Source organism: Toxotes jaculatrix, chromosome 19 (assembly GCF_017976425.1).
Source record: "Toxotes jaculatrix isolate fToxJac2 chromosome 19, fToxJac2.pri, whole genome shotgun sequence".
NCBI classification, from domain to species: Eukaryota; Metazoa; Chordata; class Actinopteri; family Toxotidae; genus Toxotes; species Toxotes jaculatrix.
Window position 1 is genome coordinate 14,954,546 of NC_054412.1, and position 22,933 is coordinate 14,977,478.

General features: G+C 42.7%; 1 protein-coding gene across 1 annotated transcript in view; it reads left to right on the plus strand.

Moving 5' to 3' along the window:
- Positions 1-22,933, plus strand: part of LOC121199190 (kelch-like protein 29) — a 231,092-nt gene that overhangs the window by 158,278 nt on the left and 49,881 nt on the right. Inside the window, exons 11-12 of the mRNA XM_041063665.1 lie at positions 13,622-13,804; positions 15,872-16,052. Coding sequence (XP_040919599.1) covers positions 13,622-13,804; positions 15,872-16,052 — 364 coding nt within the window. The remainder of the gene's footprint in view (positions 1-13,621; positions 13,805-15,871; positions 16,053-22,933) is intronic.

Here is a 22,933-nt window from a genome sequence, read left to right on the forward strand (position 1 = left end):
TCTTTCCACAATCAAACAAATGACTACTGGAGCCGAGCCCGGTTGAGGTTACCATGAAAAGTAGAAAGTTGCCAACCACAACAACTTCCCAGTGTTTTGTGGGCTACTAAACCCGAGCTCTTTTACCGCCAACCTGGTACATAACCATCTCTAAACAACTTTTTAACACCAGCTAGGCGCAGTCAGATCCGTCCTCGCTTTCTAAGCAACCAGCCAACCATCGCCTTTTCCGACTGCCACGGACATCCAAGCCATTCTTGTTTACATCGTTAAAATCAAAGAATCATTCGTGGGAATTGGAAGGCGCCTGCAAATTGCTTTTGGCTGTTAGATTTTTCCCTCAGGTCGGCCAGGACCCTACTCCTTCCCCCTGTAAAGAGCTGCCTAATTATAGTGTCTGCATGGTATTATGAGCTTCGCACCAGCACACCTTACCATTCAGCACAAGTTATTTTCTGCTTGGTAGAATAAAGATAATTGCCTAACAAATGGCACTTTATGGAGAGGTCAGTTTACCAGCCAACTCCGTTGTCCAGCCAGCGTGTTTATTTGCCGGTAAACAAACAGAGGGGGAATTGCGTTGGGTTACCACTGTATTTTTGCATCTTTAATTGCCTGTAATGCAGTCGCAGGAGGCTTTACGAAGAATCATTTGCCTCTCGAGAATAGACATTTGTGGTATTATATGCACACGGCATCATCCCATTACTCATCCTCGATCCAGTAGTTTCTCTTTGTTCTCAGCAGTTTCTTGAAGCATTTTCTGTCAAGGCTCATTTTATAGTGTTTGGTATGTGCATATCTTATGCATCCTACAGCCCCATTATGCAGGCTGAAGTGTGTATTGATTCACAGCAGCTAGTGGCTCTGTACAACAGAATTATATAAATGCATAAATGCTGCCGGGATGAATACATTCATGATGCATTATACCCCGATGGCTCAGAGAATGAGAAATATATGTAAGTTTTCCCGATCAAGTTTTGAACTCCTCTGAAGCTGAAGTTCTTATTATGACTGACTAACTGGGCTGAATGTTTTATCAGTGTGTTTGTGTGTCGGTTTCAAAAGGTATAGGGTGAAAGTCTGCGTTCTGACGTGCTGTACTTGTTGTACAGATAAATACGAATGTACCCTGACATTTTTTGTAGTTGTGTGTATTCTTGTAAGCCCCAGTGCATTTTTGTTTTTTTATGGCTGAGCATGCGTGTGTGTTGGTGGTTGTAATTGTTTGTGTGCACGCTTGTATTGCTCAGCCATCTGCTGCATTGGACAGGGTGGGATCTGCACAGCGGGGTGCATGGTCATTGGGATTGCAGGGTAGACATAGGGGCCTAGCACGTGGACATGGAGGACGGTGAGATTAGATCAAGACTGGAAGGAGAGCTTGAGGTTGTTGGAGAGTGTGGTTGCCACACAGAGGACAAGAAAGTGAAGGGATGTGGGACAACAGGAGGAGAGGTCAGGATGTGGTCAGGGAGAGGGAGGGAGCGGAGGAGCCAGGGGGATCAGAAATGAAATTTGAAGGGCAGACATTTGATTGAGTTTATTCCTTGAGCATGTGTCTACTTGTGTAAGCAGTAAGTGAGTGTGTGGGCGTGTGTGTGTGTTTGTGTGTATTTTAAATGTGCGCAAGCAGATGGGGCACCACCTGAGCTCAGTTGATAAGTCTGTCAGGCGGAAAAAGAAAGGAAAACTGCCATCCGTGAAGCCCTTCTTGCTGAGCGCAGTCAATCTGTGAACTTGTGAGTTGCGTGCATATGTGGGTGTATTATGGTGGGTGTGTTTGTGCTCGTACCTTGTGTGTATGTGTGGACACATGTCTGAGTGCCTCAAACATTAAATCTTTTTACTGGTGGTGCATATGACTTGAATTACAGATTTTTTTTTTTTTTTTAGCCTAGAAACTTAGTTCACTCTTGAGACAGATTTTTAATTAACACCCTTTCACAGTTAGACTTAAATCTGTTAATCTGATGAGAGACGTTACACTCACAGTGGATGAGTTCCTTTATCATGCATTAGTAGAGACCAGCCAATACTGGACTATTGAAGTCAATGTCAGTGTTTGAGAGTAAAAAATCAATAGTGATATATCAGCCAATTCTTTTAAAATATTTGGATCATTAATTTGGTTATGAAAGCAATAGTTAACATTTTAGGAAATACACTTGTTGTTTTGTTTGCTTTGGTTTTTGTGTTGAGGTGCTGGTTGGTGGATTTTGTTACCTTCAGACAAAGCCACGCTATGTGATTTATAAATCCCTGTATTGCAAGTTCCTTTTACATAACGTCCAACATATACAACATATTAATAGCTAAAGTTGTCATAGCAAATGTGTAATCTATTAGTGTCTAATTCACACATCATGCAGACCAAGAGCAACATTAGCATTAATTTGAGTCATGAGCCAACTGAGTAATATACTGTACGTCCAATATTCACTCTCCCTTTAACTCTGTTTTGTCTTTACCAGCTCCGGAGGGAAATATCTGCTAAATGTTTTGTTAATACTTTGTTACTAACTGGTCGCTAACTTAGACCGGGTGGGTGTATGGTGCTTTTTGGCTGCAAACATTTCCCTGCTACTGCTGGAAACAAAACTGATGAAAGAGCAGTGGGAGTGAATTTAGCAGCAAAGTTATGGGATGTAAAACCAAACCAGTGAGTTACACATAGTCCTTTTATCCGTCATTAATGTAGAGTAAAATGTGCTTGCAAAGTCTCTTCCATACTTTATTTACCAGTTCCATATTTTTTCCATATTAAGCTCATATATCATGTCAAGGATGAGAAAACCATTAATATGAATATTAATGGTCTATGAATATACACTCTGCAACATGTTCATAAGATGAAATGGCAGGAAATTTTTAGAGTTTAACAAAAAGACCAACATTTAATGAGTTGTTGCTCCATTAGCTGTAAGCTCTAAAAAAGTTATTTCTATTGGAGCTGAATAGAAGCAGCCAGATGGTTTCCACACACCCGTTAATTGTCTTGTTTACCCAGGTTTTTCTTTATATAGAATCCTGCTGTGCTACATTGTTGTAATTTCTTTCTTTACTTAATTGCCCAGTTTTTATTGATAGTTAATTTTTATATCAGTCACTCTGACAGGTCCTGGCATGTCACCACATCGTTTTCGCTCGATGTGCTCCTGTGCAAAGTTAATGGAACTAGTTTAAAAATATATATTAATGTACAACAGTGCTGAACAATGTTTGGACAAAGCTGTTTTTCTCTCAGAATTACGACAAGGCAAGAGTCATAAAAGTCTGAATAACCACCATGACATAAAAGTTTCTTTTTGGGCCTCCTCATTGACTGAAAATGAGACAGTCCTCTGTCTTTCTTTGCACCTATTTCGCATTCTGGAGCATTTAATCAAGTGGATGCTGTGCCCATTAATTTTATTAGATGCTAATTGGGGGGCTAAAAAGATATTCAGCACAGAAATTGGCTGTCTGTGATCTTCAAACATAAGCACAATCTAAAATATATAAAGAATGGTTGGTATGCTTAGGTTTTTGTGTGAATGTGTGAGTGCAGATGGCTTTATTGTTTCTCTTCTTTTTTTTTTAACATAATGTGATTTTATTACTTTGCAGTACCTCAGTTTTCTGCTGCAGCAGTGAACTTTTGAGGAAGGCAGAAGGGACGTAGCTGATGCCTCTCGTTAACAGCCTCCTGTCTTTCTCATTTAGCTGAAAAGAGTCTCGGGTAAAGTGAAAACTATGACTGTCTCATTATGAATCCACGGTGTTTTGCCTAGTGTATGTGGATCCATTAGCTACTAATTGGTTAATTAGAGTGTGGATGTGCATCTGATTAGCTGTCATTAGACTTTCCAGGGGATCAGGGGGATTAAACAGCCGCTGGTGCTGAGAGTTTACTCACAAACCTTTTTGTCTTAAGTCATAAGACGCACTCTGATTTCAGTGATGTTAACATCCATTTGTGTGTTTGCGTGCTATTAAGGACAAGAAAAGTTTTCTTTGGTGTAGATTATATGTGTGTGTGTATATATACACTCGCCTGCAGACAGACCCATACACCGTGTTCCCGTTTCCTTCTCTCCACATGTGTCGCTGTGCTCGGCTCAGAGGAGGGTGGAGAGTGCCAGGGCAAACTGTTAACTCAACCCAGCCAAGTGGAATAGCACTCAGACAAATGAGCTGTAATGACTAGGAGACGCAGGGGTCCAGCTCGGCTCACACTGTTTCTCTGTCTCGCTCACACACACACACATACACGCATACACACAATTGTTAAACCTTTAAGTGCATACACTGTGGGAGGGAATCCTTAAACAGTAGCTCCAATCTTTCTTAGTCTGTCTTTCTCTCTGTCCACTTTATCATCTGTAATCAAGCGTTCAAGTATCTAAAGGCGGAAAAGATAACAACTATAGCAACAAATGCACAGCAGCAGCATCAGGGGCCACTGAGAAAATTTTGAGTATGCAGCAGGTTCACTCCAGTATTTCTGCACAAGCGTTTTATCTGTGTGATCATTCCTTATACAGGAGTTGGTGTTTTCAGTTATAGATTACTCAGTTTAAAGCTCCCTAGAACAAGATTCTTTTTTTTTTTTTGAGATCAGAACCTTGGCATTTGTTGCAGCAGGATTTAAGTTGCTCTCTAAATTACTCAGGAAATGTTGATATCAAATGTTATTGACCATTTTACATTCCTGCAGCATAAAGGAAGCCAAATAAAACACTGTGTGCTAGTTGTGTGGTGGTCTTAAATGCCTGGATTTCATTAAACCAGCCCCCACAATAGCTTGGCTTACATTCACGCTTTGGAGATAATACAACCAGGCTGTTCTGTGAGGTCCGAAAGCCTTTAGGCGTGACATTCATCTACTCATTCACACCTCTGCCGGCCAGCAGCTCCTTGGAGAGTGGCCATAGCGCGCCACCACCGCAAAGAAAGGAGAACAAGATTCACACCTTGTAAGGAGAGCGTAAAAGATCATCAGATTACTTTCCTCTCAAGTCTGCCACCCACTGCTTTTGGCTCATGCCCGATTAAATGGCTGCATCCAACTTTATTTTTGCCTCAATATTTCCTCAACTGTTCCTCGTCAGCACTGACAGTGAGTCTTTTTCATGCAATAATTGAATTTATTTGTCATCTTTCTCTCTGGCTGCACAGCCCTCAACGCTAACCATTAAGCAAGGCAATCGCGACAGGGGAAGCTGTCAGCAGTTTGGAGAGACAATTATAAGCTTTGCCTTTTTTTTATGTCAGGACTTTGTTGATTATTGTCCTGCTCTGTGTAATTATTCAGCCTGGTTTGTCTTTTAGAGCCAATGCAGCGTGAGATTACTCTGTTTCACCTCTCAAACTAGAGAAGCAGGATGCAGGAGAATGTGCCAGAAATGTCTTAATCGCTCTATGTGAAGAGTGCCCTTCAGCGGATCCTCTTCCGATTTTATTTCTGGAGATTGTATTTGAGGGAGGGAGGGAGAAACAGAGCGAGTGAACAGAGGAGAGAGAGAGAGAAAGTGTGATGCAGCTATTCATTGGAGAATCAGACTGTGAGTTTCTGATATTCCTGCAGCTTATCAGTGAAATCTTCAGCAAACACATCTATCTCGGCTCATAAATGTAACATGGAGGCAGCAAATCCAGATTAGATAACCCTTGGTCTGAATGTCTGCAGGGGCTGATGCCAAAATTAAAGTTCCGGCCACTTGACCTTTTGACTAGTGACTACTGTCAGGCTTAGCTAACAAGGGCATTTGGGGGGGTGAGTTATCTAGAAAACGTGATTCATTCTGTTCCTAGAGTTGCAGTTCACATGCAGACCTGAAGCAAGCGGCATTTACAGGAACATGGATCAGCCTCAGCATCGCTCATACCACATCTGGCACTTTGACCTGCTGTACCTGCTGCAAGGCTGGAAAGCTGCTTCTTTCTCATCCAATATTCAACAGACAGAGTGAGCCTGGTTAGAGCTTTATCGCTGCATTTGCTGATGGCACAGGTTTGGTTGCTCGGACTCTGTGTGGGCCTGTACCCATCAAATCATGATGTATGAGATTCAAATGCTGCAAAGTTTAACCCTGTGAGACCTGAACTATGAAAGAATGGTCAGAAAATTCTAATTTTTCAAATATGAACTCTTTATTTGTCCCTTTGACAAAATGTAAAAAAAAAATAATTAAAAAAATAAATTCTAATTATATTTTTTGTTTGTATCACACATGTCAAAACATTTGGAAAAGTGAGGGGGGTCCACCAGGAGTCAGTATACGAGCATAAGAGTTCATCTAAAAGGGTTAAATGCAAAGTTTATGCTTGATGGTGATGCAATGAGTCCCAGAAATGTGGGTATCATATATGATACGTACGGGCTCACAGGGTTAAAGGGTCAGTTCAAATCACAAGAAGCAGTTTGTGTCTAGCCATGCAGAAGCTGTAGTTCTGTCTTTTTTCACCCAGATTTTGAGATATCTGTCCCTTAGATTTGTGTTAGAATACAACACATGGAGGGAGAAATGAAATTTAATGAGTGCCGTTCACAGCATTGAGCACTACATTTAAAAAATTCAACAGGAACATCTCTTTCCAGTGACAATATCCCAGTTACTCGGGAAGCTCCACAGAACAAACCCTGGATAGTTTTCATGGGGACTATTTCTTCCGTAGAAAGTTGTTCTGCCAAAAACTGTTCACAGCAAGATATGTGGATTATCCTGAGTAGGAGTGGGGACACTGTTTCTAGAAAGACATGATACTTTAGAGTTTTATTGATTTTATTTGACCGTGCGGCAAGAACCACAGACCCAGTTGTGTTTGGGTGGAGGTGGAAATCTGAGAAACAAATATCTCAAAACTTTGCATGTCTAGATGCCACTAAATGTAAGTCAGTAATTTGAGTGAACTGACCCTTTAAATATGCTTTGAGAACCCTTGGGGCCACATAAAATGTTTGTCTTCACAAACTACAACAGAATCTGTACAGAAGCATAGATTTTTTCTCGACAGACAAATAACAAACTGCAAGAAAATGCACACATACACACACACAAACGCTCCCTATCATGCACATACGTTCTCATTGCTCCCTCCCTGGACTCTGACATTATTTGGGAGCCTTTGGCCCCCTGATCCCCATAGCAAATTAAAACCCTGGGAGAGAAATCATGGGATTAGAAAAGAAAAAAAGCAAAAGAGGGAGAATAGAGAGAAGCAGCCAAGATAAGAGGAAACGGTTATGGACCAGCGGTGAGATATAAATGGCTCTGAGCTCTCTGAGACAGACTGCCAGGGACACTGTGGCTGTGATACCCAGTGAGTAAAAGCCTCAGTTACACAATATATGAGTGTATTTAGACATATTTCTACATGTCCAATGTTTATTAACACGCAGACACATTTTTTTCTCATTAGATTCGTCTAGGTGGTCGTTTTTCATTGTCATCTATGGATTCCTATGATTTATGTGTTAAATGCCTGACTGCAAACCAACCAAATTGCCTTCAGGATGATAATAAAGTTAAAGACTAATGAAAAAACGGTCCTCAAACCCTCATAAGCTGACTGTATGAACAATTATTTGAGCGATGCAGTTTTTCATAAAATACATCATTGAGTTAAAGCCCTTGCTGATTTCTCTGTTTAAGTCTGTACTTGTCATAAAGAAGGAGATGTACAGTGCATAAAAAGAAGCGGGGAAATTGAAGAAGGACTTTAAATCTCTGAGACAATTTGAGATCTCCTTTTTCTACAAATGGAAGAAAAATGAGCTGCAACTCAGGATAAGATGCCTCTTATATTTTATAAATTCAGGATATTTCACAGTACATGTGTTAGGTACAACAGTAAACACACCTTGAAACCTCTAGCTCAGCTGAGTTTTCTGAATGAGCAGGGTCACTGACCAAATCTGTGGCTTTTAGAACTCCTCTCACCAATGACTGAAAGTGCCATGTCTGCTCAACTGCTATATATATATACCATGTGTTACTTAGTGGTTAGATGCTCACTGTAACACACTGAAAGCTATAGAAGCCGTCATGATGCAATAGCTGTGTTGTAGATGTATGGTTGCTGAACTGTTAACCTCATAAACAGTGCTTCTGTACATCTGTTTTTGTATTGAACTGAAGAAAACCTGAACCTAGAATCCAGGACTTGAGTTGCAGACTGTCAGTGTGTAATCACATAGCTTTATAAAAGACGTTGCAGTCACCTACTGGTGTGTGTTTGACAGGGATGCGATGCAGTTTAATTAAAGAACATCAAACTAGTGATAGTGAGATCAACTAGTGCTCATTAAATTTTTTGTTTGAACTCAAGAAACATATGTGGCTTTTAATGTCTGCCTCTACTGAATTTAAATGCTTTTATACACCTTGAGATAAAAATTGCAGCGTCTTCTTTACAGTATTTATGTTGCTTATTTTCTCTTAACAGCTGGAGGCTTCAGGTTGATGGTATTTGACAAAACAGACGCAGCTCAAGGTCCGTTTAGTTGCAGGTCTGGCGCTTTCATATCACATATCATATGATTTTCACCTATTCATGAAGTTTTTTTTTTTCGATTTGTCATAAAAATTGTAGATCCACTTTCAAATTATTTTTTTTAAGCACTCAGTGGATTTCTCCTCTGTGTTTAAAAGCTGAGCTTTAAGGCCGATGGAGATCACGTGATATGCTTGAAAGCCCCTGGAGCAGCTACCAAATGGAACATGAGGTGTGCTTATTTTGTCAAATGTTGTTTCCAAGGTCAAAAATGAACTTTGCAGATGGATTTTATGAGGTTGCACCTGTAGTTCAAACCATCTTCAGTCAAGGAAAACTGACGTTCAGAAAGTTGGATCTTGGGAGGACGATTCTTGGCTGACGTGCATGTTAATGTTGGCTGAAGTGTTAAGGTGTATATATTGGTACAGCTTTACCAAAGCCAACCTCACAATGTCACTTTGATTGTACCTGAAGTATAGCTGGTTTAAGTAAGGTCACAAAGGCTGAAGCACTTGGGTAAAAGGTGCGTGAGGTAAAAGAACAGGAGGAAGATGAAACGGAGAGTATGTTGGAAAAACACCAAAGATTCATGGGTTTTGAGAGAGAAAGACTTGAAGAGAAAAAAGAGAGAGAGAGAGCAAAGTGTCCCAGCGGGTTAGCAAAGACAGACAGAGAGAGAAATAGGGAGGTATTAGCCACAGGGTAAAAAAGATGAGGAATAAGGAAAGCAGGGTCACAGCATGGGGCAGAGAGCAAGGAGACACATAACAAGGTGAGATAAGGCCCAGTGTGGCAGCAGGGAGGACGAGACGACAGAATCTTTTCGTTCTGTCTTCATCTTTCCATCAGTCTCTCTCCTTTAGGAGTGACTGTACATCTGTGTGTGTGTGTGTGTGTGTGTGTGTGTGTGTGTGTGTGTGTGTGTGTGTGTGTGTGTGTGTGTGTGTGTGTGTGTGCGTGTGTGTGTGTGTGTGTGTCCACACTACACTGTTGACATATACACAAATGCACACATACACAGCTTGTCCAGCATAAGGTAAAACATGGGTGGCCTGTTCCTGTCACAGATAGGTTTCATTTAGTTGAAATCGAGTTGGGTGGAAGCAACACGCAGAAACTGTCAGGGGGTGTTTTTCTATTTTTGGGTGTGTGTGTGTGTGTGTGTGTGTGTGTGAATTAGGTTTAGATTAGATTAGGATAAGGGAAAGTGCTGGGGTTCGGCATTTAGTTGTGATGGTTAAGGTTAGGGTAAAGGACTAGGAAATGCACTATGTCAATGAATGTCCTCACAAAGATAGAAGTACAAGTTAGAGTGTTTGTGTGTGTGTGTGTGCATGTCACGCTCTGTGGGTGGGCATCAACTGCAATTTGAGATGCAGCTCTTACACAAGCCTGTCCGTCCCTCACAACACATAATTTCTGGGGCTTTTTTGCCACACAATTCACAGCTTGCAATGACTGAAACCTCCTTCTGAGGGGTTTAATGCTGTGTTCTGTCCAGATGTTACCATTGTAGTCTTGCTGCTATACTGCCTCCCTGTACTCCCAATTCAGCTCAGACCAATTTGTTGCTCTAATTGAATTTGAATTACTCAAACAGCTATTATCAATATTTTTCTATTAACGTTTTAATGAATTAAATGGACAAACACACTGCACTCTATCTTCCCAGTATCAAATAGTAGACAAGACAAAGTTAGCGATGAGCTGGTGAACATAGTGGATTATTAGCTAAGGGATGGATATTTTGTTGGTGGAGTCCAGACAGAGATAAATGAGAGTGAATATTGGACTTCGGTTCAACAGGTGGACACAAACATGACTACAAATGAATGCTAATGCTGCTGCTGTCTCTGCCGAATGTCTAGGAAAGCAACTTCTGGCTACCAATTTAACAGTATCCGCTTAGAAGGTGATATATGTATGTATGTATGTAGGTATATATATCAATATCAATATCAATATCAATATCTCTGTCTCTCTATATATAGATATAGATATATAAAAAATATGTTGTGGCTGATTGATGTATGTCTCAGCTGATTTTCCTTAATATAGACAGGTCAAAAATGGAGCAGAAATATAACAAGAGGTCAGTAGTATTCAGGATAAGGAGATATTTCCTCCCCAAACTGCCCCAAACTCTGTCAGGAAAAAAAAACACAAGAGCTGTCAAGACTCACTTATCCCTTCATCCCCAATTGCTCGTCTCCATCCTTCGATCCTCCATCCCTTCATCCCTTTACCCAACTCCCATCAAACCTCCGACTGACTGACAGCCATCCCTGTGAGGCTTCGTTGTCTGAGAAAACACACAGACGCACACCCACACAACCATCTGATCCGATGCCGCGATTCCCCGTCAGCGGTGCCGCTCTCCTGTTTTGTTGCCTTCTGACAGGCCGGTGCTGGGTTGTGTTAGCTTGTGAATGTGTTTAGGGCTTCAGGGGTCAGAGCCGCGCAGCAGCCTTAGCACCCAGATGTGGACTCTCCCTGACGTGTCTGGCCAAGCGTAAAGCGCTGACAACAACCCCACACATGTGCACTAGTTGATAATAAAGACTTGCATGTGCATAGACACACAATCCAGCACTTTGAAGCAGCATGTCGAATTGCTTAGGTTGGCCTAATTAGACACTGTGGGGGTTCAGGTTGGTTTAGTGGAGGAGAAATTGTATGTGGGAAAAACAACAAAAGAAATGGCTCTTTCTCAGTGTGTCTCTTCAAAATCATGTCCCATTCACGTTTTAGGACTAAAGTGGAAAAAAATCAACAAACCTTCAGCATCAGGAAATTTAGCATTTGTACGTCTTCACTACGTTTTAAGATGGAATTGAATGCAATATTTCTTCTTGAACAGTATCAACCTGTGCAGATATTAAACCAATCTTTAAACAGTAGAACACTGATTGATATGCACGTGCAAAAAAGAAAATCCCAAATTGGCTCAGACACAGGCACAGAAACTTTGCCAAGTTAATTGAGGCTGTCAATATCAACAAACTGAAACAGCTAATAGGATGAAAGAACAGGAGATGAAAAGAGATGAAAAATGTAATCCTATAAAGGCAGGGAAAACAGTCAAACTTTTAAAATCCAATGAAGTTGAAAAATAGCATGCAATAAAAAGAAAGAGTACAAACACGTACGGCAAAATTAGCAAACTAATCACGAGGATGAACAATGGTGGAACAGAGTCAATATAATTAATGTGTGTGTAGGTATGGTTGGAGGCTCATGAGAGGGAAGACAAAGAGCCCCTTTTCACTTGATTTTTTTTTTTTTTTTTTTATCAAAGAATGCCCGCTGTAGCGGTGACTGTCCTATAAAACTACACTCCCATTTATTAGTTGTATATCCAAGGTCTGTTAGAGGTCTTAAGGGCCGTTTGAGGCTTGCAGTCTGGGGCGTGATGCCATGAAGCTGTGAAAACGAGCGCATGATGGGAACGAGTTCAACTCAAATCTTTTTTAGCAGCGCTCCAAGTTAGCACATCTTTCACGTGCTGCCAGAAAGGGCGGCAACTCCTACGCCTTCCGTATTTTGTCATGATTGTTCTTTTTTTAGCTTGTGTACCAGACCTTCTTCGCAGTGACACTGTCACAATTTCTCCTTGAGCCATTACTTTCTTTTCCATTCTGCGCAGAGGAACACATTCTTAAAATCTCACAGAGGAAAAGAGCCAGCCGGCTTTAAGCTGTCCACTAAGTCTAAGCTGTATGTCCACGATATGTCTGAGGTAGTGCTTACTGCTGTCTGTTTGCTCAGCCTCAGCAAAGCCCATTGTAGTTTTTGTATCTTTCTCCTCGTTTACCCTTTTTCTTCTTCCTAGAGAAAATCTCTGTTTTACCAGCTTTGATAGAAAAAGAAAAGGCTTAGGGGAAAAAAAAAATAAAGGAATATTTTTTTTAACAGAAAAAAGCAGGAGGAAAAGATAGCTGCCTATGGATGTGCCTGTCAGGAGAGAGCCTGTGTGGAAAGGTATTGATCCAAGCAGTGGTTAGTCTTGGTTTGGAGTGTATGAAGATTAGCTCTCCCTCCCTCTCTTCCCTTCATTCTCTTCCCTCTTTGTTTTTTCCTCCCTCTCCCTCCCTCTCTCTTTCTCTCTCCTCACACTAGGGTTAGAGTTAGGGGTCTCTGTCTTTCGCTATCACCCGCCTCTCCCTCCCTGGCTCGCCTCCCTCTGCCCGCCTGCCTGCTGCTTACAAACACACAGCTCATTTCTGTCTGGCGGCTCGTCGTCTTGCCTGCTCACTGGAGCCTGCTGCTGAAGACTGAGAGGACCTGAGACGCGCATGTGGCAGCCTGCCAACCTGTTTGTGTGTTTTGGATCACTGGTGTCTTTATCCAGAAGCTGTGTGTGTGTGTGCGCGCGCATGCATGTTTGAGAGCAGAGATCGGATGGGGAGTGCTGAGCATGTTTCGAGTATCTTCTTAATCACACAAGGTGCTGAAAACAAGGTACACAGCACATGTGTATATCATCTATTGATTTTGTGATTCTCTTATGCCCTGCCCAAACAGTGTATGTTTCACTGTGTGCATGTGGACAGTAAATGTATAGGTTAGTGCTTGTGTGTGTATGTGTAGGAACACAGAATTAGAGAGCTGGGCGGCAAGCAAACGAATGGCAGCCCCATCAGTCTTGGTAATTAAGTTATCCTCTCCCATTTAACTTTGTAGTTTCCTGTGACCAAGAGGAAACTTTTCTATTTTGCATTTTGTTTTGCATTTCCCGACAAGCTTATTGACTCAGCGACAGCCAAGGCCTGCTGAATTCAAAATAGCAGACTTATAATCTGTGGCTGGTTGTATGTTTCTTGGTTCTCGTGCTGCTTGTCAAGGTTCTTGTCTGAAAATGAAAGGATTGAAAATGTGTTTTTTTAAACAGTGCTGTTATTGAATAAAAGTGACTTTCAAGTATTCACGTACACTTGAAAGGATATAAATATATAAATACTTTAACATCATGCAACATGCCAGAAAACATTATGCCTCTCAAAGGGGCTTTGATTCAGTCCTGGTCCTTATTTACTGGTGGAAACCCTGATGGCCTGCTTTCTCCTGTCCTTTTCCTTCCTTTGTCCACCCCCATCATCCTCCGTCTGCACCCTCCTTCCATTCCTTTGTCCTCTAGGTGTAGCCGAGGTGATAGTTTTGGTTGGAGGGCGCCAAGCGATTGGGATGAACCAGCGCTCCCTGACAGCAGTCACCTGTTTTAACCCACAGAACAGTAAGTGGTACCCGCTGGCCAGCCTGCCCTTCTATGACCGAGAGTTCTTCAGTGTCATCTCAGCGGGCGACAACATCTACCTGTCAGGTGAGTTAAATCATCCCCTCCAGCAGCACAATTGTAGCTTTCCTGTCGCAGTCATTTAGTAGCACAGAGCGGGAGGACAGTAGATGCCATCACTTTATCACACTGCAGTCGTGAAAGGTTATCCCTACGTCCAAGAACATTTCATATTAGGTTTGGAGGTGAAAAAAGAAACAATACAGTTGGTTCAAATGAATACTGTAAGACAGGGTGGAGTATGGAAATTATATAGGACCAATCAGCTACAAATGAAACTGTTAAGGCTGTTAGGCGTGTTATGGTGCCATCATACTGCAACTAGCATATAAAAACTAAAATCCCACCTTGAGTTGAGTTTTAAAGTTCAGTCTTAATCTTGGAAACTGAAGTTAACAAAACTCAAGAATCTCAGTTTTTAAACCGACATGAGAGAAAAATCTTTGAAGAGTTCAGTAATTTAAGCTTCTAGCATCTTGTGTTTCTCAGCAAAATGATCTTGTGATACATCCAAAATCTCTGGGAGAGCTATTTAATGAATCTGAAGGTGAGGTTATTTTGTTATATATGTGGAATGGTGTTATTTGTTTATAACATGACAGCATCTATAGTCAAATATAAGGTAAATATATGTGATAGTCATACATCAAGGAAAGCAGACCATAGAGTTTATCGTCTCTGACCTCTTTTGGTAAAATCACTTGCATCATACTGAGACAAAGGTCTCTTGACATTGATGACCTCTTATTGAGGGCATTTTCACTGCAACAGATATGAGTCTGCAAAGTGAAGCTGCTCAGGCCATCGCCCGTTTCCTATGACCTTTGCAAACAGTTAAAGGGTTTTAAAAGGCCGGCTGCCCTCAGAGCTTACTCATCTGTTGCTTTGAAAGCTTTTCTCTGCCCAACGCTGCAAACAACTTTGTCTTTCTTTTCAGAAGAGTCTTTTTTCTTTTTTTCTTTTTTTTTGAATAGAATGTCTCTTCTATTTACCTTCTGTGGAGCATTTTTTTGAACGTTTTCTCTGTCTAGCTTTACAGTCGCCAGACTGTTCTGCAGTTTATTTTGTTCCATAGTGGCACACTGTGCACTCTGTGACTCCCTCTATGAGCCACCTTTAAGTTGCTCCTCCAGAGGTAGACTGAATTTCTCCCTCCACGGTCCATTTGTGTGAGAATCCTGCACGGTACTCAGACCTTGACATTGCACCGTGGAAATGCAACAGGATTTGTCCTGGATGTACCTTTCCTCTCCCTCTTTTCATATAAATGTAAATTTGTGTTTGGGCATTGGAACAGGTCTGCATGTGTCCGCTGAGAGTCAGACAGCCAGTGGGGAAATCAGAGGTGTTCTAGCTAGCCAATCAATGGGCTCCAGTCTGTAACCTTCCTCACACTCGGAGCAGGGTCACTGAGTCACTCAGTCACAGCCGGTGTTACATGTCAGACTGCACAGATAACAGGGCTGCTTTGAAGAGAGTGAAACAAGTACAGTTTTGTTGGTTGGCTGGTTGACTAGTCAACACAGCAGAACACTACTTTCAGTCAGTTAAATTTGTCCAAGTCTGTCACTTAAAAACATACCATGTTTGGAGTTAAGACTTATTGAATATTGAAATTTTGGATAGAAGAAAAGAAAGAAAGAAAATCACATATGCTTCAATACCTTAATCTTTTTTCTACCATCTGATTTTTAGCATAACTATGCTAAAATGTTTTTAACATTAATATAACATTGCAAGAAATGTCCGTACCTTGTCTTAAAATTGATGTTAGAGTCACCCAGTACTTACTTCGTGAATGGAGTCGTACACAAGTTGAATCAGCCTTAGTGTCTATATTTGATCAATCTGTGGCAGTCAGCCCTGATAGTTCCTAAACCATTGCAAAGTACCTACCCTGGAGCAGGGACTTTTTGATACTTGGAACTATCACACAAGAAGTCAATTTAGTCCTTGTTCATCTGGTTGAAATGCAGGTGAAGTTCCTGTCTTTCCCAAAAGGTTCTTGGTTTCCTTGGCGAGTTCCTGTGGTGGAAACACCCTTGCACACACCCTGCATGTCCGCGGTAATTACCGTCGTTCTATACTTTTCAGGTGGGACAGAGTCGGGTGTGATGGTGGCTGATGTATGGTGCTACATGTCCCTGTTGGACAACTGGAATCTGGTTTCCCGAATGACTGTGGCTCGCTGCAGACACAACAGCCTGGTGTACGACGGCAAACTCTACACCATCGGAGGACTGGGTGTATCAGGGAACCTGGACCATGTGGAGAGGTAAGAGTCACACCAACTCAACAGCATGCCTGTCTCCAAACAACAAACACCTCCAGCAGCTCCCAGCTGGTGACCGCACAGTCCTGTGCAGCTCTAACCCCAATTTGACAGCCATCTCTGCTCGCACATGTGGATGATTGTGCAAAAGTAGGAGGATGCGGAGCGATCCAGTTTGAGCAAATAAATATTCACACTGCGCGGTGAAACGTGGCAGATGGTGTGGCATGCAGTAGTGCGGTGCAGCATATTGCAAAAGTGGTTGGACAGGTTTGTTAGCATTTTCTGTGAGAGCAAAAGGTGCAGAGGAATGAATCTGAGCTGGAGCATATTAAATGGTCACAGCTGTGAGTGTTGTTAGGGAGCGACAGAGCACCTCTTACTTGTTTGTGAGTGGTGCATGAGTGAGAGGATTTGCTTTCAGAGAGCAGAGTGGTATACTGTGGCTGATTCTATCCACTTCAGCATCGACACATCACTGACTCTTCATTTGAAGGTCGTCCACAGTGGCCTCTTCAGCTGGGTCTTTTCTTCTTATATTTTTTTCTGTATTTGTATTTTTTGAAACTCTTCAGCTTAAAACCAGACCTAGACAGTTTTCCCATGGAGTAAAATGAATTCCTAGTGGCATAAACACGAATAGGGGTTGTCCAGATATAATAATTTGATTCATATCACCGAGCTGAGGAGTGAGCTTCAGCAGAGAGAAGGGGCTACCTCCCCTACACGGCAGAGCGAGATGAACCAAAGCAATCAAAAGAACATTACAGAGTATATTAGAGCAGGCCGCTGCCGCTCATTACCTAGCAGCTCAATTGATCTCCAAAGCTGTTCGCAATGCACAACAGTCCTCCAAATGAAACAGCCTAATTTGATATTTCCCCATAATGCTGCCATACAGTGTCGTTATGACAGGGGGTAGATGGAATATTTGCCCCGTAATGGAAACGCATTTGATTCCTCTGTCTCTGAGCTGCTTAATTTGAGAGCTGCCAGTGCATCTAGGGCATTCACAGCTCCAAAGAAATCAGCGTTTCACCGTGTGATGTGTTTGTGTTTCTCTGTCTGTGCCCTTGTGTGCGTTTTTGTGCAGTCATGAAGCTTCTCCGAGGCCCTCAGCAACTGGACTCAATTATCAGCCCTGTAAAATTTTAACCTACTTTGCCTCTCTCCAAGAACTGCCAGAGGCCTCTTCTGCTTGGTATTACTGCCCTAGCGCTGCACTCTCGAAGGCTGCACTGGCCAGGGAGAAATAACCCACACACCGAACAAAATAGAACTCGTAGTAGTTAGGAAGAGAACGCATGGTGCTGGGGCTGAAGTAAACCAGTTGTAACACAGGGTCAAGGTTATATTCACTGGCCTTATCATGTAAAAGCTTACAGGTCTCTCAAGCTGTTTGGGCAAATTGTCAGAGCAGTCAACAGGCTTGTTTCTAGGCAACCCAGGCTTTTATTTTGTCTTTTTGAGAAACTGCTATGTGGAAGGAGAGTCAAAATTGAGTCAGAAGGTCTAACAACTCACTATTCTGGGAATAAAATTCTTAAATACATGAAAGTTTGTGCTTTTAGAGGGGGCATTGGCAGAAAATTTGTATGTCGGATATTCTTACTGACTGGTATTACGTACTAACTGGTATTTCTGCTGATACATTTGAATTTCAAGGTTTTTGTGTTAACTGCTTTACAACAATGTGTTTTGGATAGTCTGCCTTTTTCTGACAAGTCACGCTGACCCGCTGTGACTGCCTTTACCATTGATGAACTGTAGAATAATCAGCTGCCAAACACTGAGCAGGCAAGTTTTCAACCTGAATATTCATGTTTGTTTTGCGGAGGAAGAATGAGCAGTTTCAAAGATTACGGAGGATTTGTGACTCCACAGCAGATCTGTGAACAACACGCAGCTGGTCTGTCAAATGAACTCAAAAGACAGGTGCTGTAAATCATGCGCAATCTCAACGGCTTGGTAAGAGCTTGACAGATTAACAGCAGCAATTTATTTCATAAGAACCATTATCAGGAGTTTATTTAATTCCTCAAATTTGTTTACTTTTTAATTCTGTGTCTTTATTTATTTTTATGACAATATACAGCACAAAATCACAACACAGTAGATTATTTGTTTGAAATGTGAACACAAATCTCGAACTATATGATGTATCTTCTCTGTCAGTTTTGAACCTCATGCAGACTTACACAGGTCAAAAACTTTTCTTTTTTTCCTCCCTCCCAAATGAACATGTGTAACTAAATAAAAGCTTATTTTATAACCTTGGCTTCCTACGCTCAAGTGCCTGTATTTTGCCTCCACGTACACCAAAAGCATTCTTTTGACCTTAAGATTTCATATTTGGACTTAGTTTACATATGAGTCCTAACACAAATCTCATTGCCACACAAAAGAAACAGTTGAAGATTATCACGATCACCTTCAGGCCATTTCTGAAGGCATTTGTTCATATCTGCTTTGATAAATGAGCCCCATTAACTGCTGATCCTTTATTTTGTAGCTAACTACCAGATTTGGCAGGTGTGGCTCTGCTGTGAGACACAGTTGGCTCAACTGCAGCTCAGTATTGTTGGGCCAGAACTCTAAAGATAGGCAGCCGGTCCACAGCAGGACTAAACCCTGGCCAATGGAGATAAGGGAACAGTTACTCAAGTGACTGATGCGGAGATTGTTTACACACAGCCATTCTTTTTTCACTGTTTATGCATCTGCGTTTCCGTGTTCACTTGTGTGTCCCCATGCTCATTGTTCCTTGAGTATATGTACATATGTATGCCTGTGTGCACACACGTGTTTATTTCTGTGTCTGTGTATATCAGGTGGCTTCAGCTAAGGTCTCACACCTTCCAGCTCTGGCTCTAAGCACACTGACTCCTGATTTGCAGTCCTTCCCGCCTCCTTCGCTTCCCATCTCTCCATCCATCTCACTGAGGGTTTCACGCTCCTAACCGTGAAATTCACCCACATTCACAATTATGTCTTCAATCAGAGGCATCTCAAAGCTAGTAGGATGCAGCCTTTCTTTGGGAACGGCAGGAGGTCCAAATCAACACTCGGAGGACTGAGCAGGCTTATTCCTGTCTCCGCTAATGACTGACAGATTTTTAGGGATGGGAGCAGTCGAGTTCGGAAGGCTTTTAACTTGCAATCAGGTACCCTGGGCCTGCATGCTCCTCAGCATGTTGATCCATCAGCAAACCAATATGATTGCAGATATTGAATAATTCATGGGTGTCTAATGATGTGTCAATCACAGATGGTTTTGTTTTATTTATTGCGCACTATGCACAGGTTTGTGCGTCCTCCAAGCTCTATTGCAAGTTAATATTGCATGAAGACTGTTAGCAACATGACACTGAGTACAGCAACGAGCTTTTCTCATCAGGGATGTTGTTCTGTTTGGCGAACAAGGCTGGAGGAGAGAGGAGCAATTTGAAAAGATCGTGTTCTCTGGCTTTTTATGGCTTTTCAAACTAAAATGGCCTTTCAGATTGCAGTACATAAATATGTGCCCGTACAAATCCGTGCAGAAGGCTCCACTTTTCATATGTTGTTTTTTCAGGTCCATTAACTGGGATATTTTTTTGTTGTTATTGTGTAAGTGTCCTTGCATTTGTGCTTAGTTATTCAGGCATTATTCTTCTAGCGCTGATTGTCAGGATTGTGGTTTTTCCATTTCCGTGACGGTTGTTGAGTTCCTCTGGACTTGTCAGCCACGCTATGACTTAACCAATGCCTTTATCCTTCTCTTAACACAACCCTCCTCTATGTATTTCTTTACTTTTACTTTTTCTGTTAAGTGCAGTTGTACTTTTGATCAGCATAATGGGCCATTTCAGGAATGCTGGCTTAGTCTGACGCAGGAGGTGAATTGTAAGGCCTCTGCGACCTTTCAGAGGAGCACTGAATGGCTCCCGGGACATTTTATCAAATCAACCGTGACCAAGAACATACAGCGAGATGGAGATTCCAGCAGGAGGTTTCATCATGCTTCACACTGCACGCAGCTGAAATCTTCTGTGGGTTGCTCTGTGAACTGACAAGTCCTTAAGTACTCAATGTCCTCGGGTGGTGTGCACGCTGGCTTGCCAGTCACCCAGAGAAAGGTCCCCTTCTGTGGGACACCAAGGGTGGGAGAGACCCCATGCCGCACTCAAATAAGGAAGAAGCTTCAGCTCCTCTTTGAGTTTTTTAGCGAGGCAGGGTTCGCCTCCTGGCAGCCCGTATGAGCGCGCTCTGATGGGGATCTGCTCCTTTGTCTGCAGTCAAAAAGAAGCTGTCAAGCAGCCAGAAAGAGGAGCTCACGGTCGGTCCAGTCCATTCAGACTTACTCAGCTCACATATACTGCCATCCACCTCTAGAACTTAGCATTTTAAACACACTGTACATGTAGACAGACAGTTCTCACACACAACACAATGGAGACGGAGGTCCTCCTTTGTCCGTTTCAGCTTCCTGCCCAACAGCACTCTCTTTTGGAGACAGTGGGGAAATAATCAGCAGAGTGATGATGCTAATAACAACGGAGCGCCCCGCTTCTCTGCAGCCCCAGGTGTTTGGCACCCTACAGCGAAAGAGTCGAGGAAGAGGGAAGGGGAGCAAGCCAAGAAGAGTTAAGCAGCACAGACCCGGCGGCAGAAGATGAGGGGAATGTGTAGATGCAGCAGCCCCCAGGTGGACCTATGAGCTCTGCACAGTCAGTCACTCTGGAACCAATGGGCTCATGTGAAGACACCCTCGCTCTTCTCCCAGCCCCTCCAGCCTCTCCACAGCGATAATGCACTGATGTGCTGCAGTGCATGTCTTTTGTATGTCTACGCGTGTGTTACTGTGTGAATCTGTTTCAACGTACTAGGTCAGACGGTGCCTGGGGCTCGTTTTGGAGGTGGAGAAGGGATGGTAGGGAGGACAGCCGGCCCCAGTAGCCTCGCAGCATGGCATTGTGGTCGGGGACAACGGGCTCCCAGAGCCCCCCTGCCGCGTCAGTTGCCCCCTGCCGAGCTAATCCCCTGCTCCTCAGGATTAACCAACTTCACACGCTGGCCCCTACTGTGCTGTCAAGGCACCAGTTCACCCTCCAACCCTAGCACAGCCACCCCCTCCCTCCACCCACCATCCCTCCCAAACACTCACACTCTTACCCCTCGATGGTACCCCTCTCCCTTCTGAAATGTCAGTGTTGATTTTCACTTCTCATATCTCTGTGTCTCTCTCTGTCCTGCTCACTGTTTTCCTTTGCATGTTATAGCTCCTTGACAACAGATCCTAGTCATATAGCTTTATAAATATGAAAGGATTTTTTTTCTGCCAGGCAGCCACTGGCTTCCTCTCATTTAAGTACAATATGAAAAATATTAGCAAACTCTTGAAACCTGCTTGAGTTGTGTCATCCATCACAGTGAACACCAGGGTAGCATTTTTTTTGTCAAAGTTACATTATATAAACTAATGCAGTGCAGACTTTTGTTTTTTAAATAAGTCTGTTCTTTAACACATGATTAGTCAATTAATCAGTTTGTTAATTGCTAGAAACTAATCTAGTTTATGTCATTTGTCAGGTCCTATTAAAAGCTGATTCTTTGCAAATTTGATGTTACTTTCTCTGTGTTTCTGTTATTGTAAATTTAATATAATTGGGTTGTGGACTGATTAGCCAGTGTTCCGCTACTGTGCAACAGAGATTTGAAAGTGAGCAGCAAAAATATCAAGGACAAATGATTAGTAGTGAAGCGACTAAAAACACACTGGTATTGTCTTTTAAACCACTCTGGTCTTTCTGATTAGTGGCATGTTTAAAACAACCACTCTCCACCTGAGTTGTTCATTTCAAACTTATTCTTATTATTTTAAACTTTCTATTCTATTTTTTGTGTCTTATATGCCTCCCCCTCGCCCCCCCCTCAGCCTCTCCCACACCTTCTGTCCCATTGCTCCCTCTGCCTCTTCACAGCGCTTATTAGGAGGGCAGGTGATGATGGGTGTATTTGGGGCCTGGGAGGCCAGTGATGTTGAATCTGTCTGACATGCTCGAGCAAAGACAGTGTCTCCTCTTCATTGTCTTCTAATGGGGTCCCGAGGTCCCTGAGACATGGAGGTAGATATCGCAAAGAGTGTGTGTGTGTATGTGAGTGAGTGCGTGTGTGTTTGTGTGTGACGGTTATATAGAAACATTGGCGAGCGGTGGCAGGTGTGCCCGGGGATGGTATTAGGGAAAGGCAGAGAGAGGCTGCAGGTAATGAGTAGTACAAGCTGTATGTGCTTCTGCCTCATCGATAAACGATGGGCTGGCACTTCAGACAATTTCCAGTCTTTACCAACAGGCAAGTCATTTTTCTCTGGCCTCCTTTCTGCTTCTGTGCCTTTTTCTATCCTGTCTTTCTCTCCTTCATCGTCCATCTCTCTCAAAGACACACGCAGTAACACACACATTTAAAAAAAATAAGTATATTCCCTTTGTATCCCCCTCTTTCTCTCTCACCAAGTCACCCAGCCAGACATGCAGTCAGTCAGGTTGGAGCAGTGTGTTGCTGGCTAATTATCAGTGGTTAGGATGTGACAGATGCCGCTGAAATGGTTGGCAGTCAGTTTGCCGTCCCCCACCCCACCCCACCCTGCAGGAGGAAGAAACAACTGACCTTTAGAAAGCATGGCCCTGGCAAACCATCGCAATAACTAGACACCGCACCTCGCCGGCACCCAGGGAGGAATTGACACTGGAGGTGGGAGAGTTAGCTGTTATATATAGATTTGTCCTGTGTGTGTGTGTGTGTGTGTACGCCCAGGGTGAAGGTGCTCACATCGACAGGAGATAAGTGCAGACAGAGTGATATTTTGTACAGGTCTTCCTTGTGAGTTCATGTGTGCACCAGTA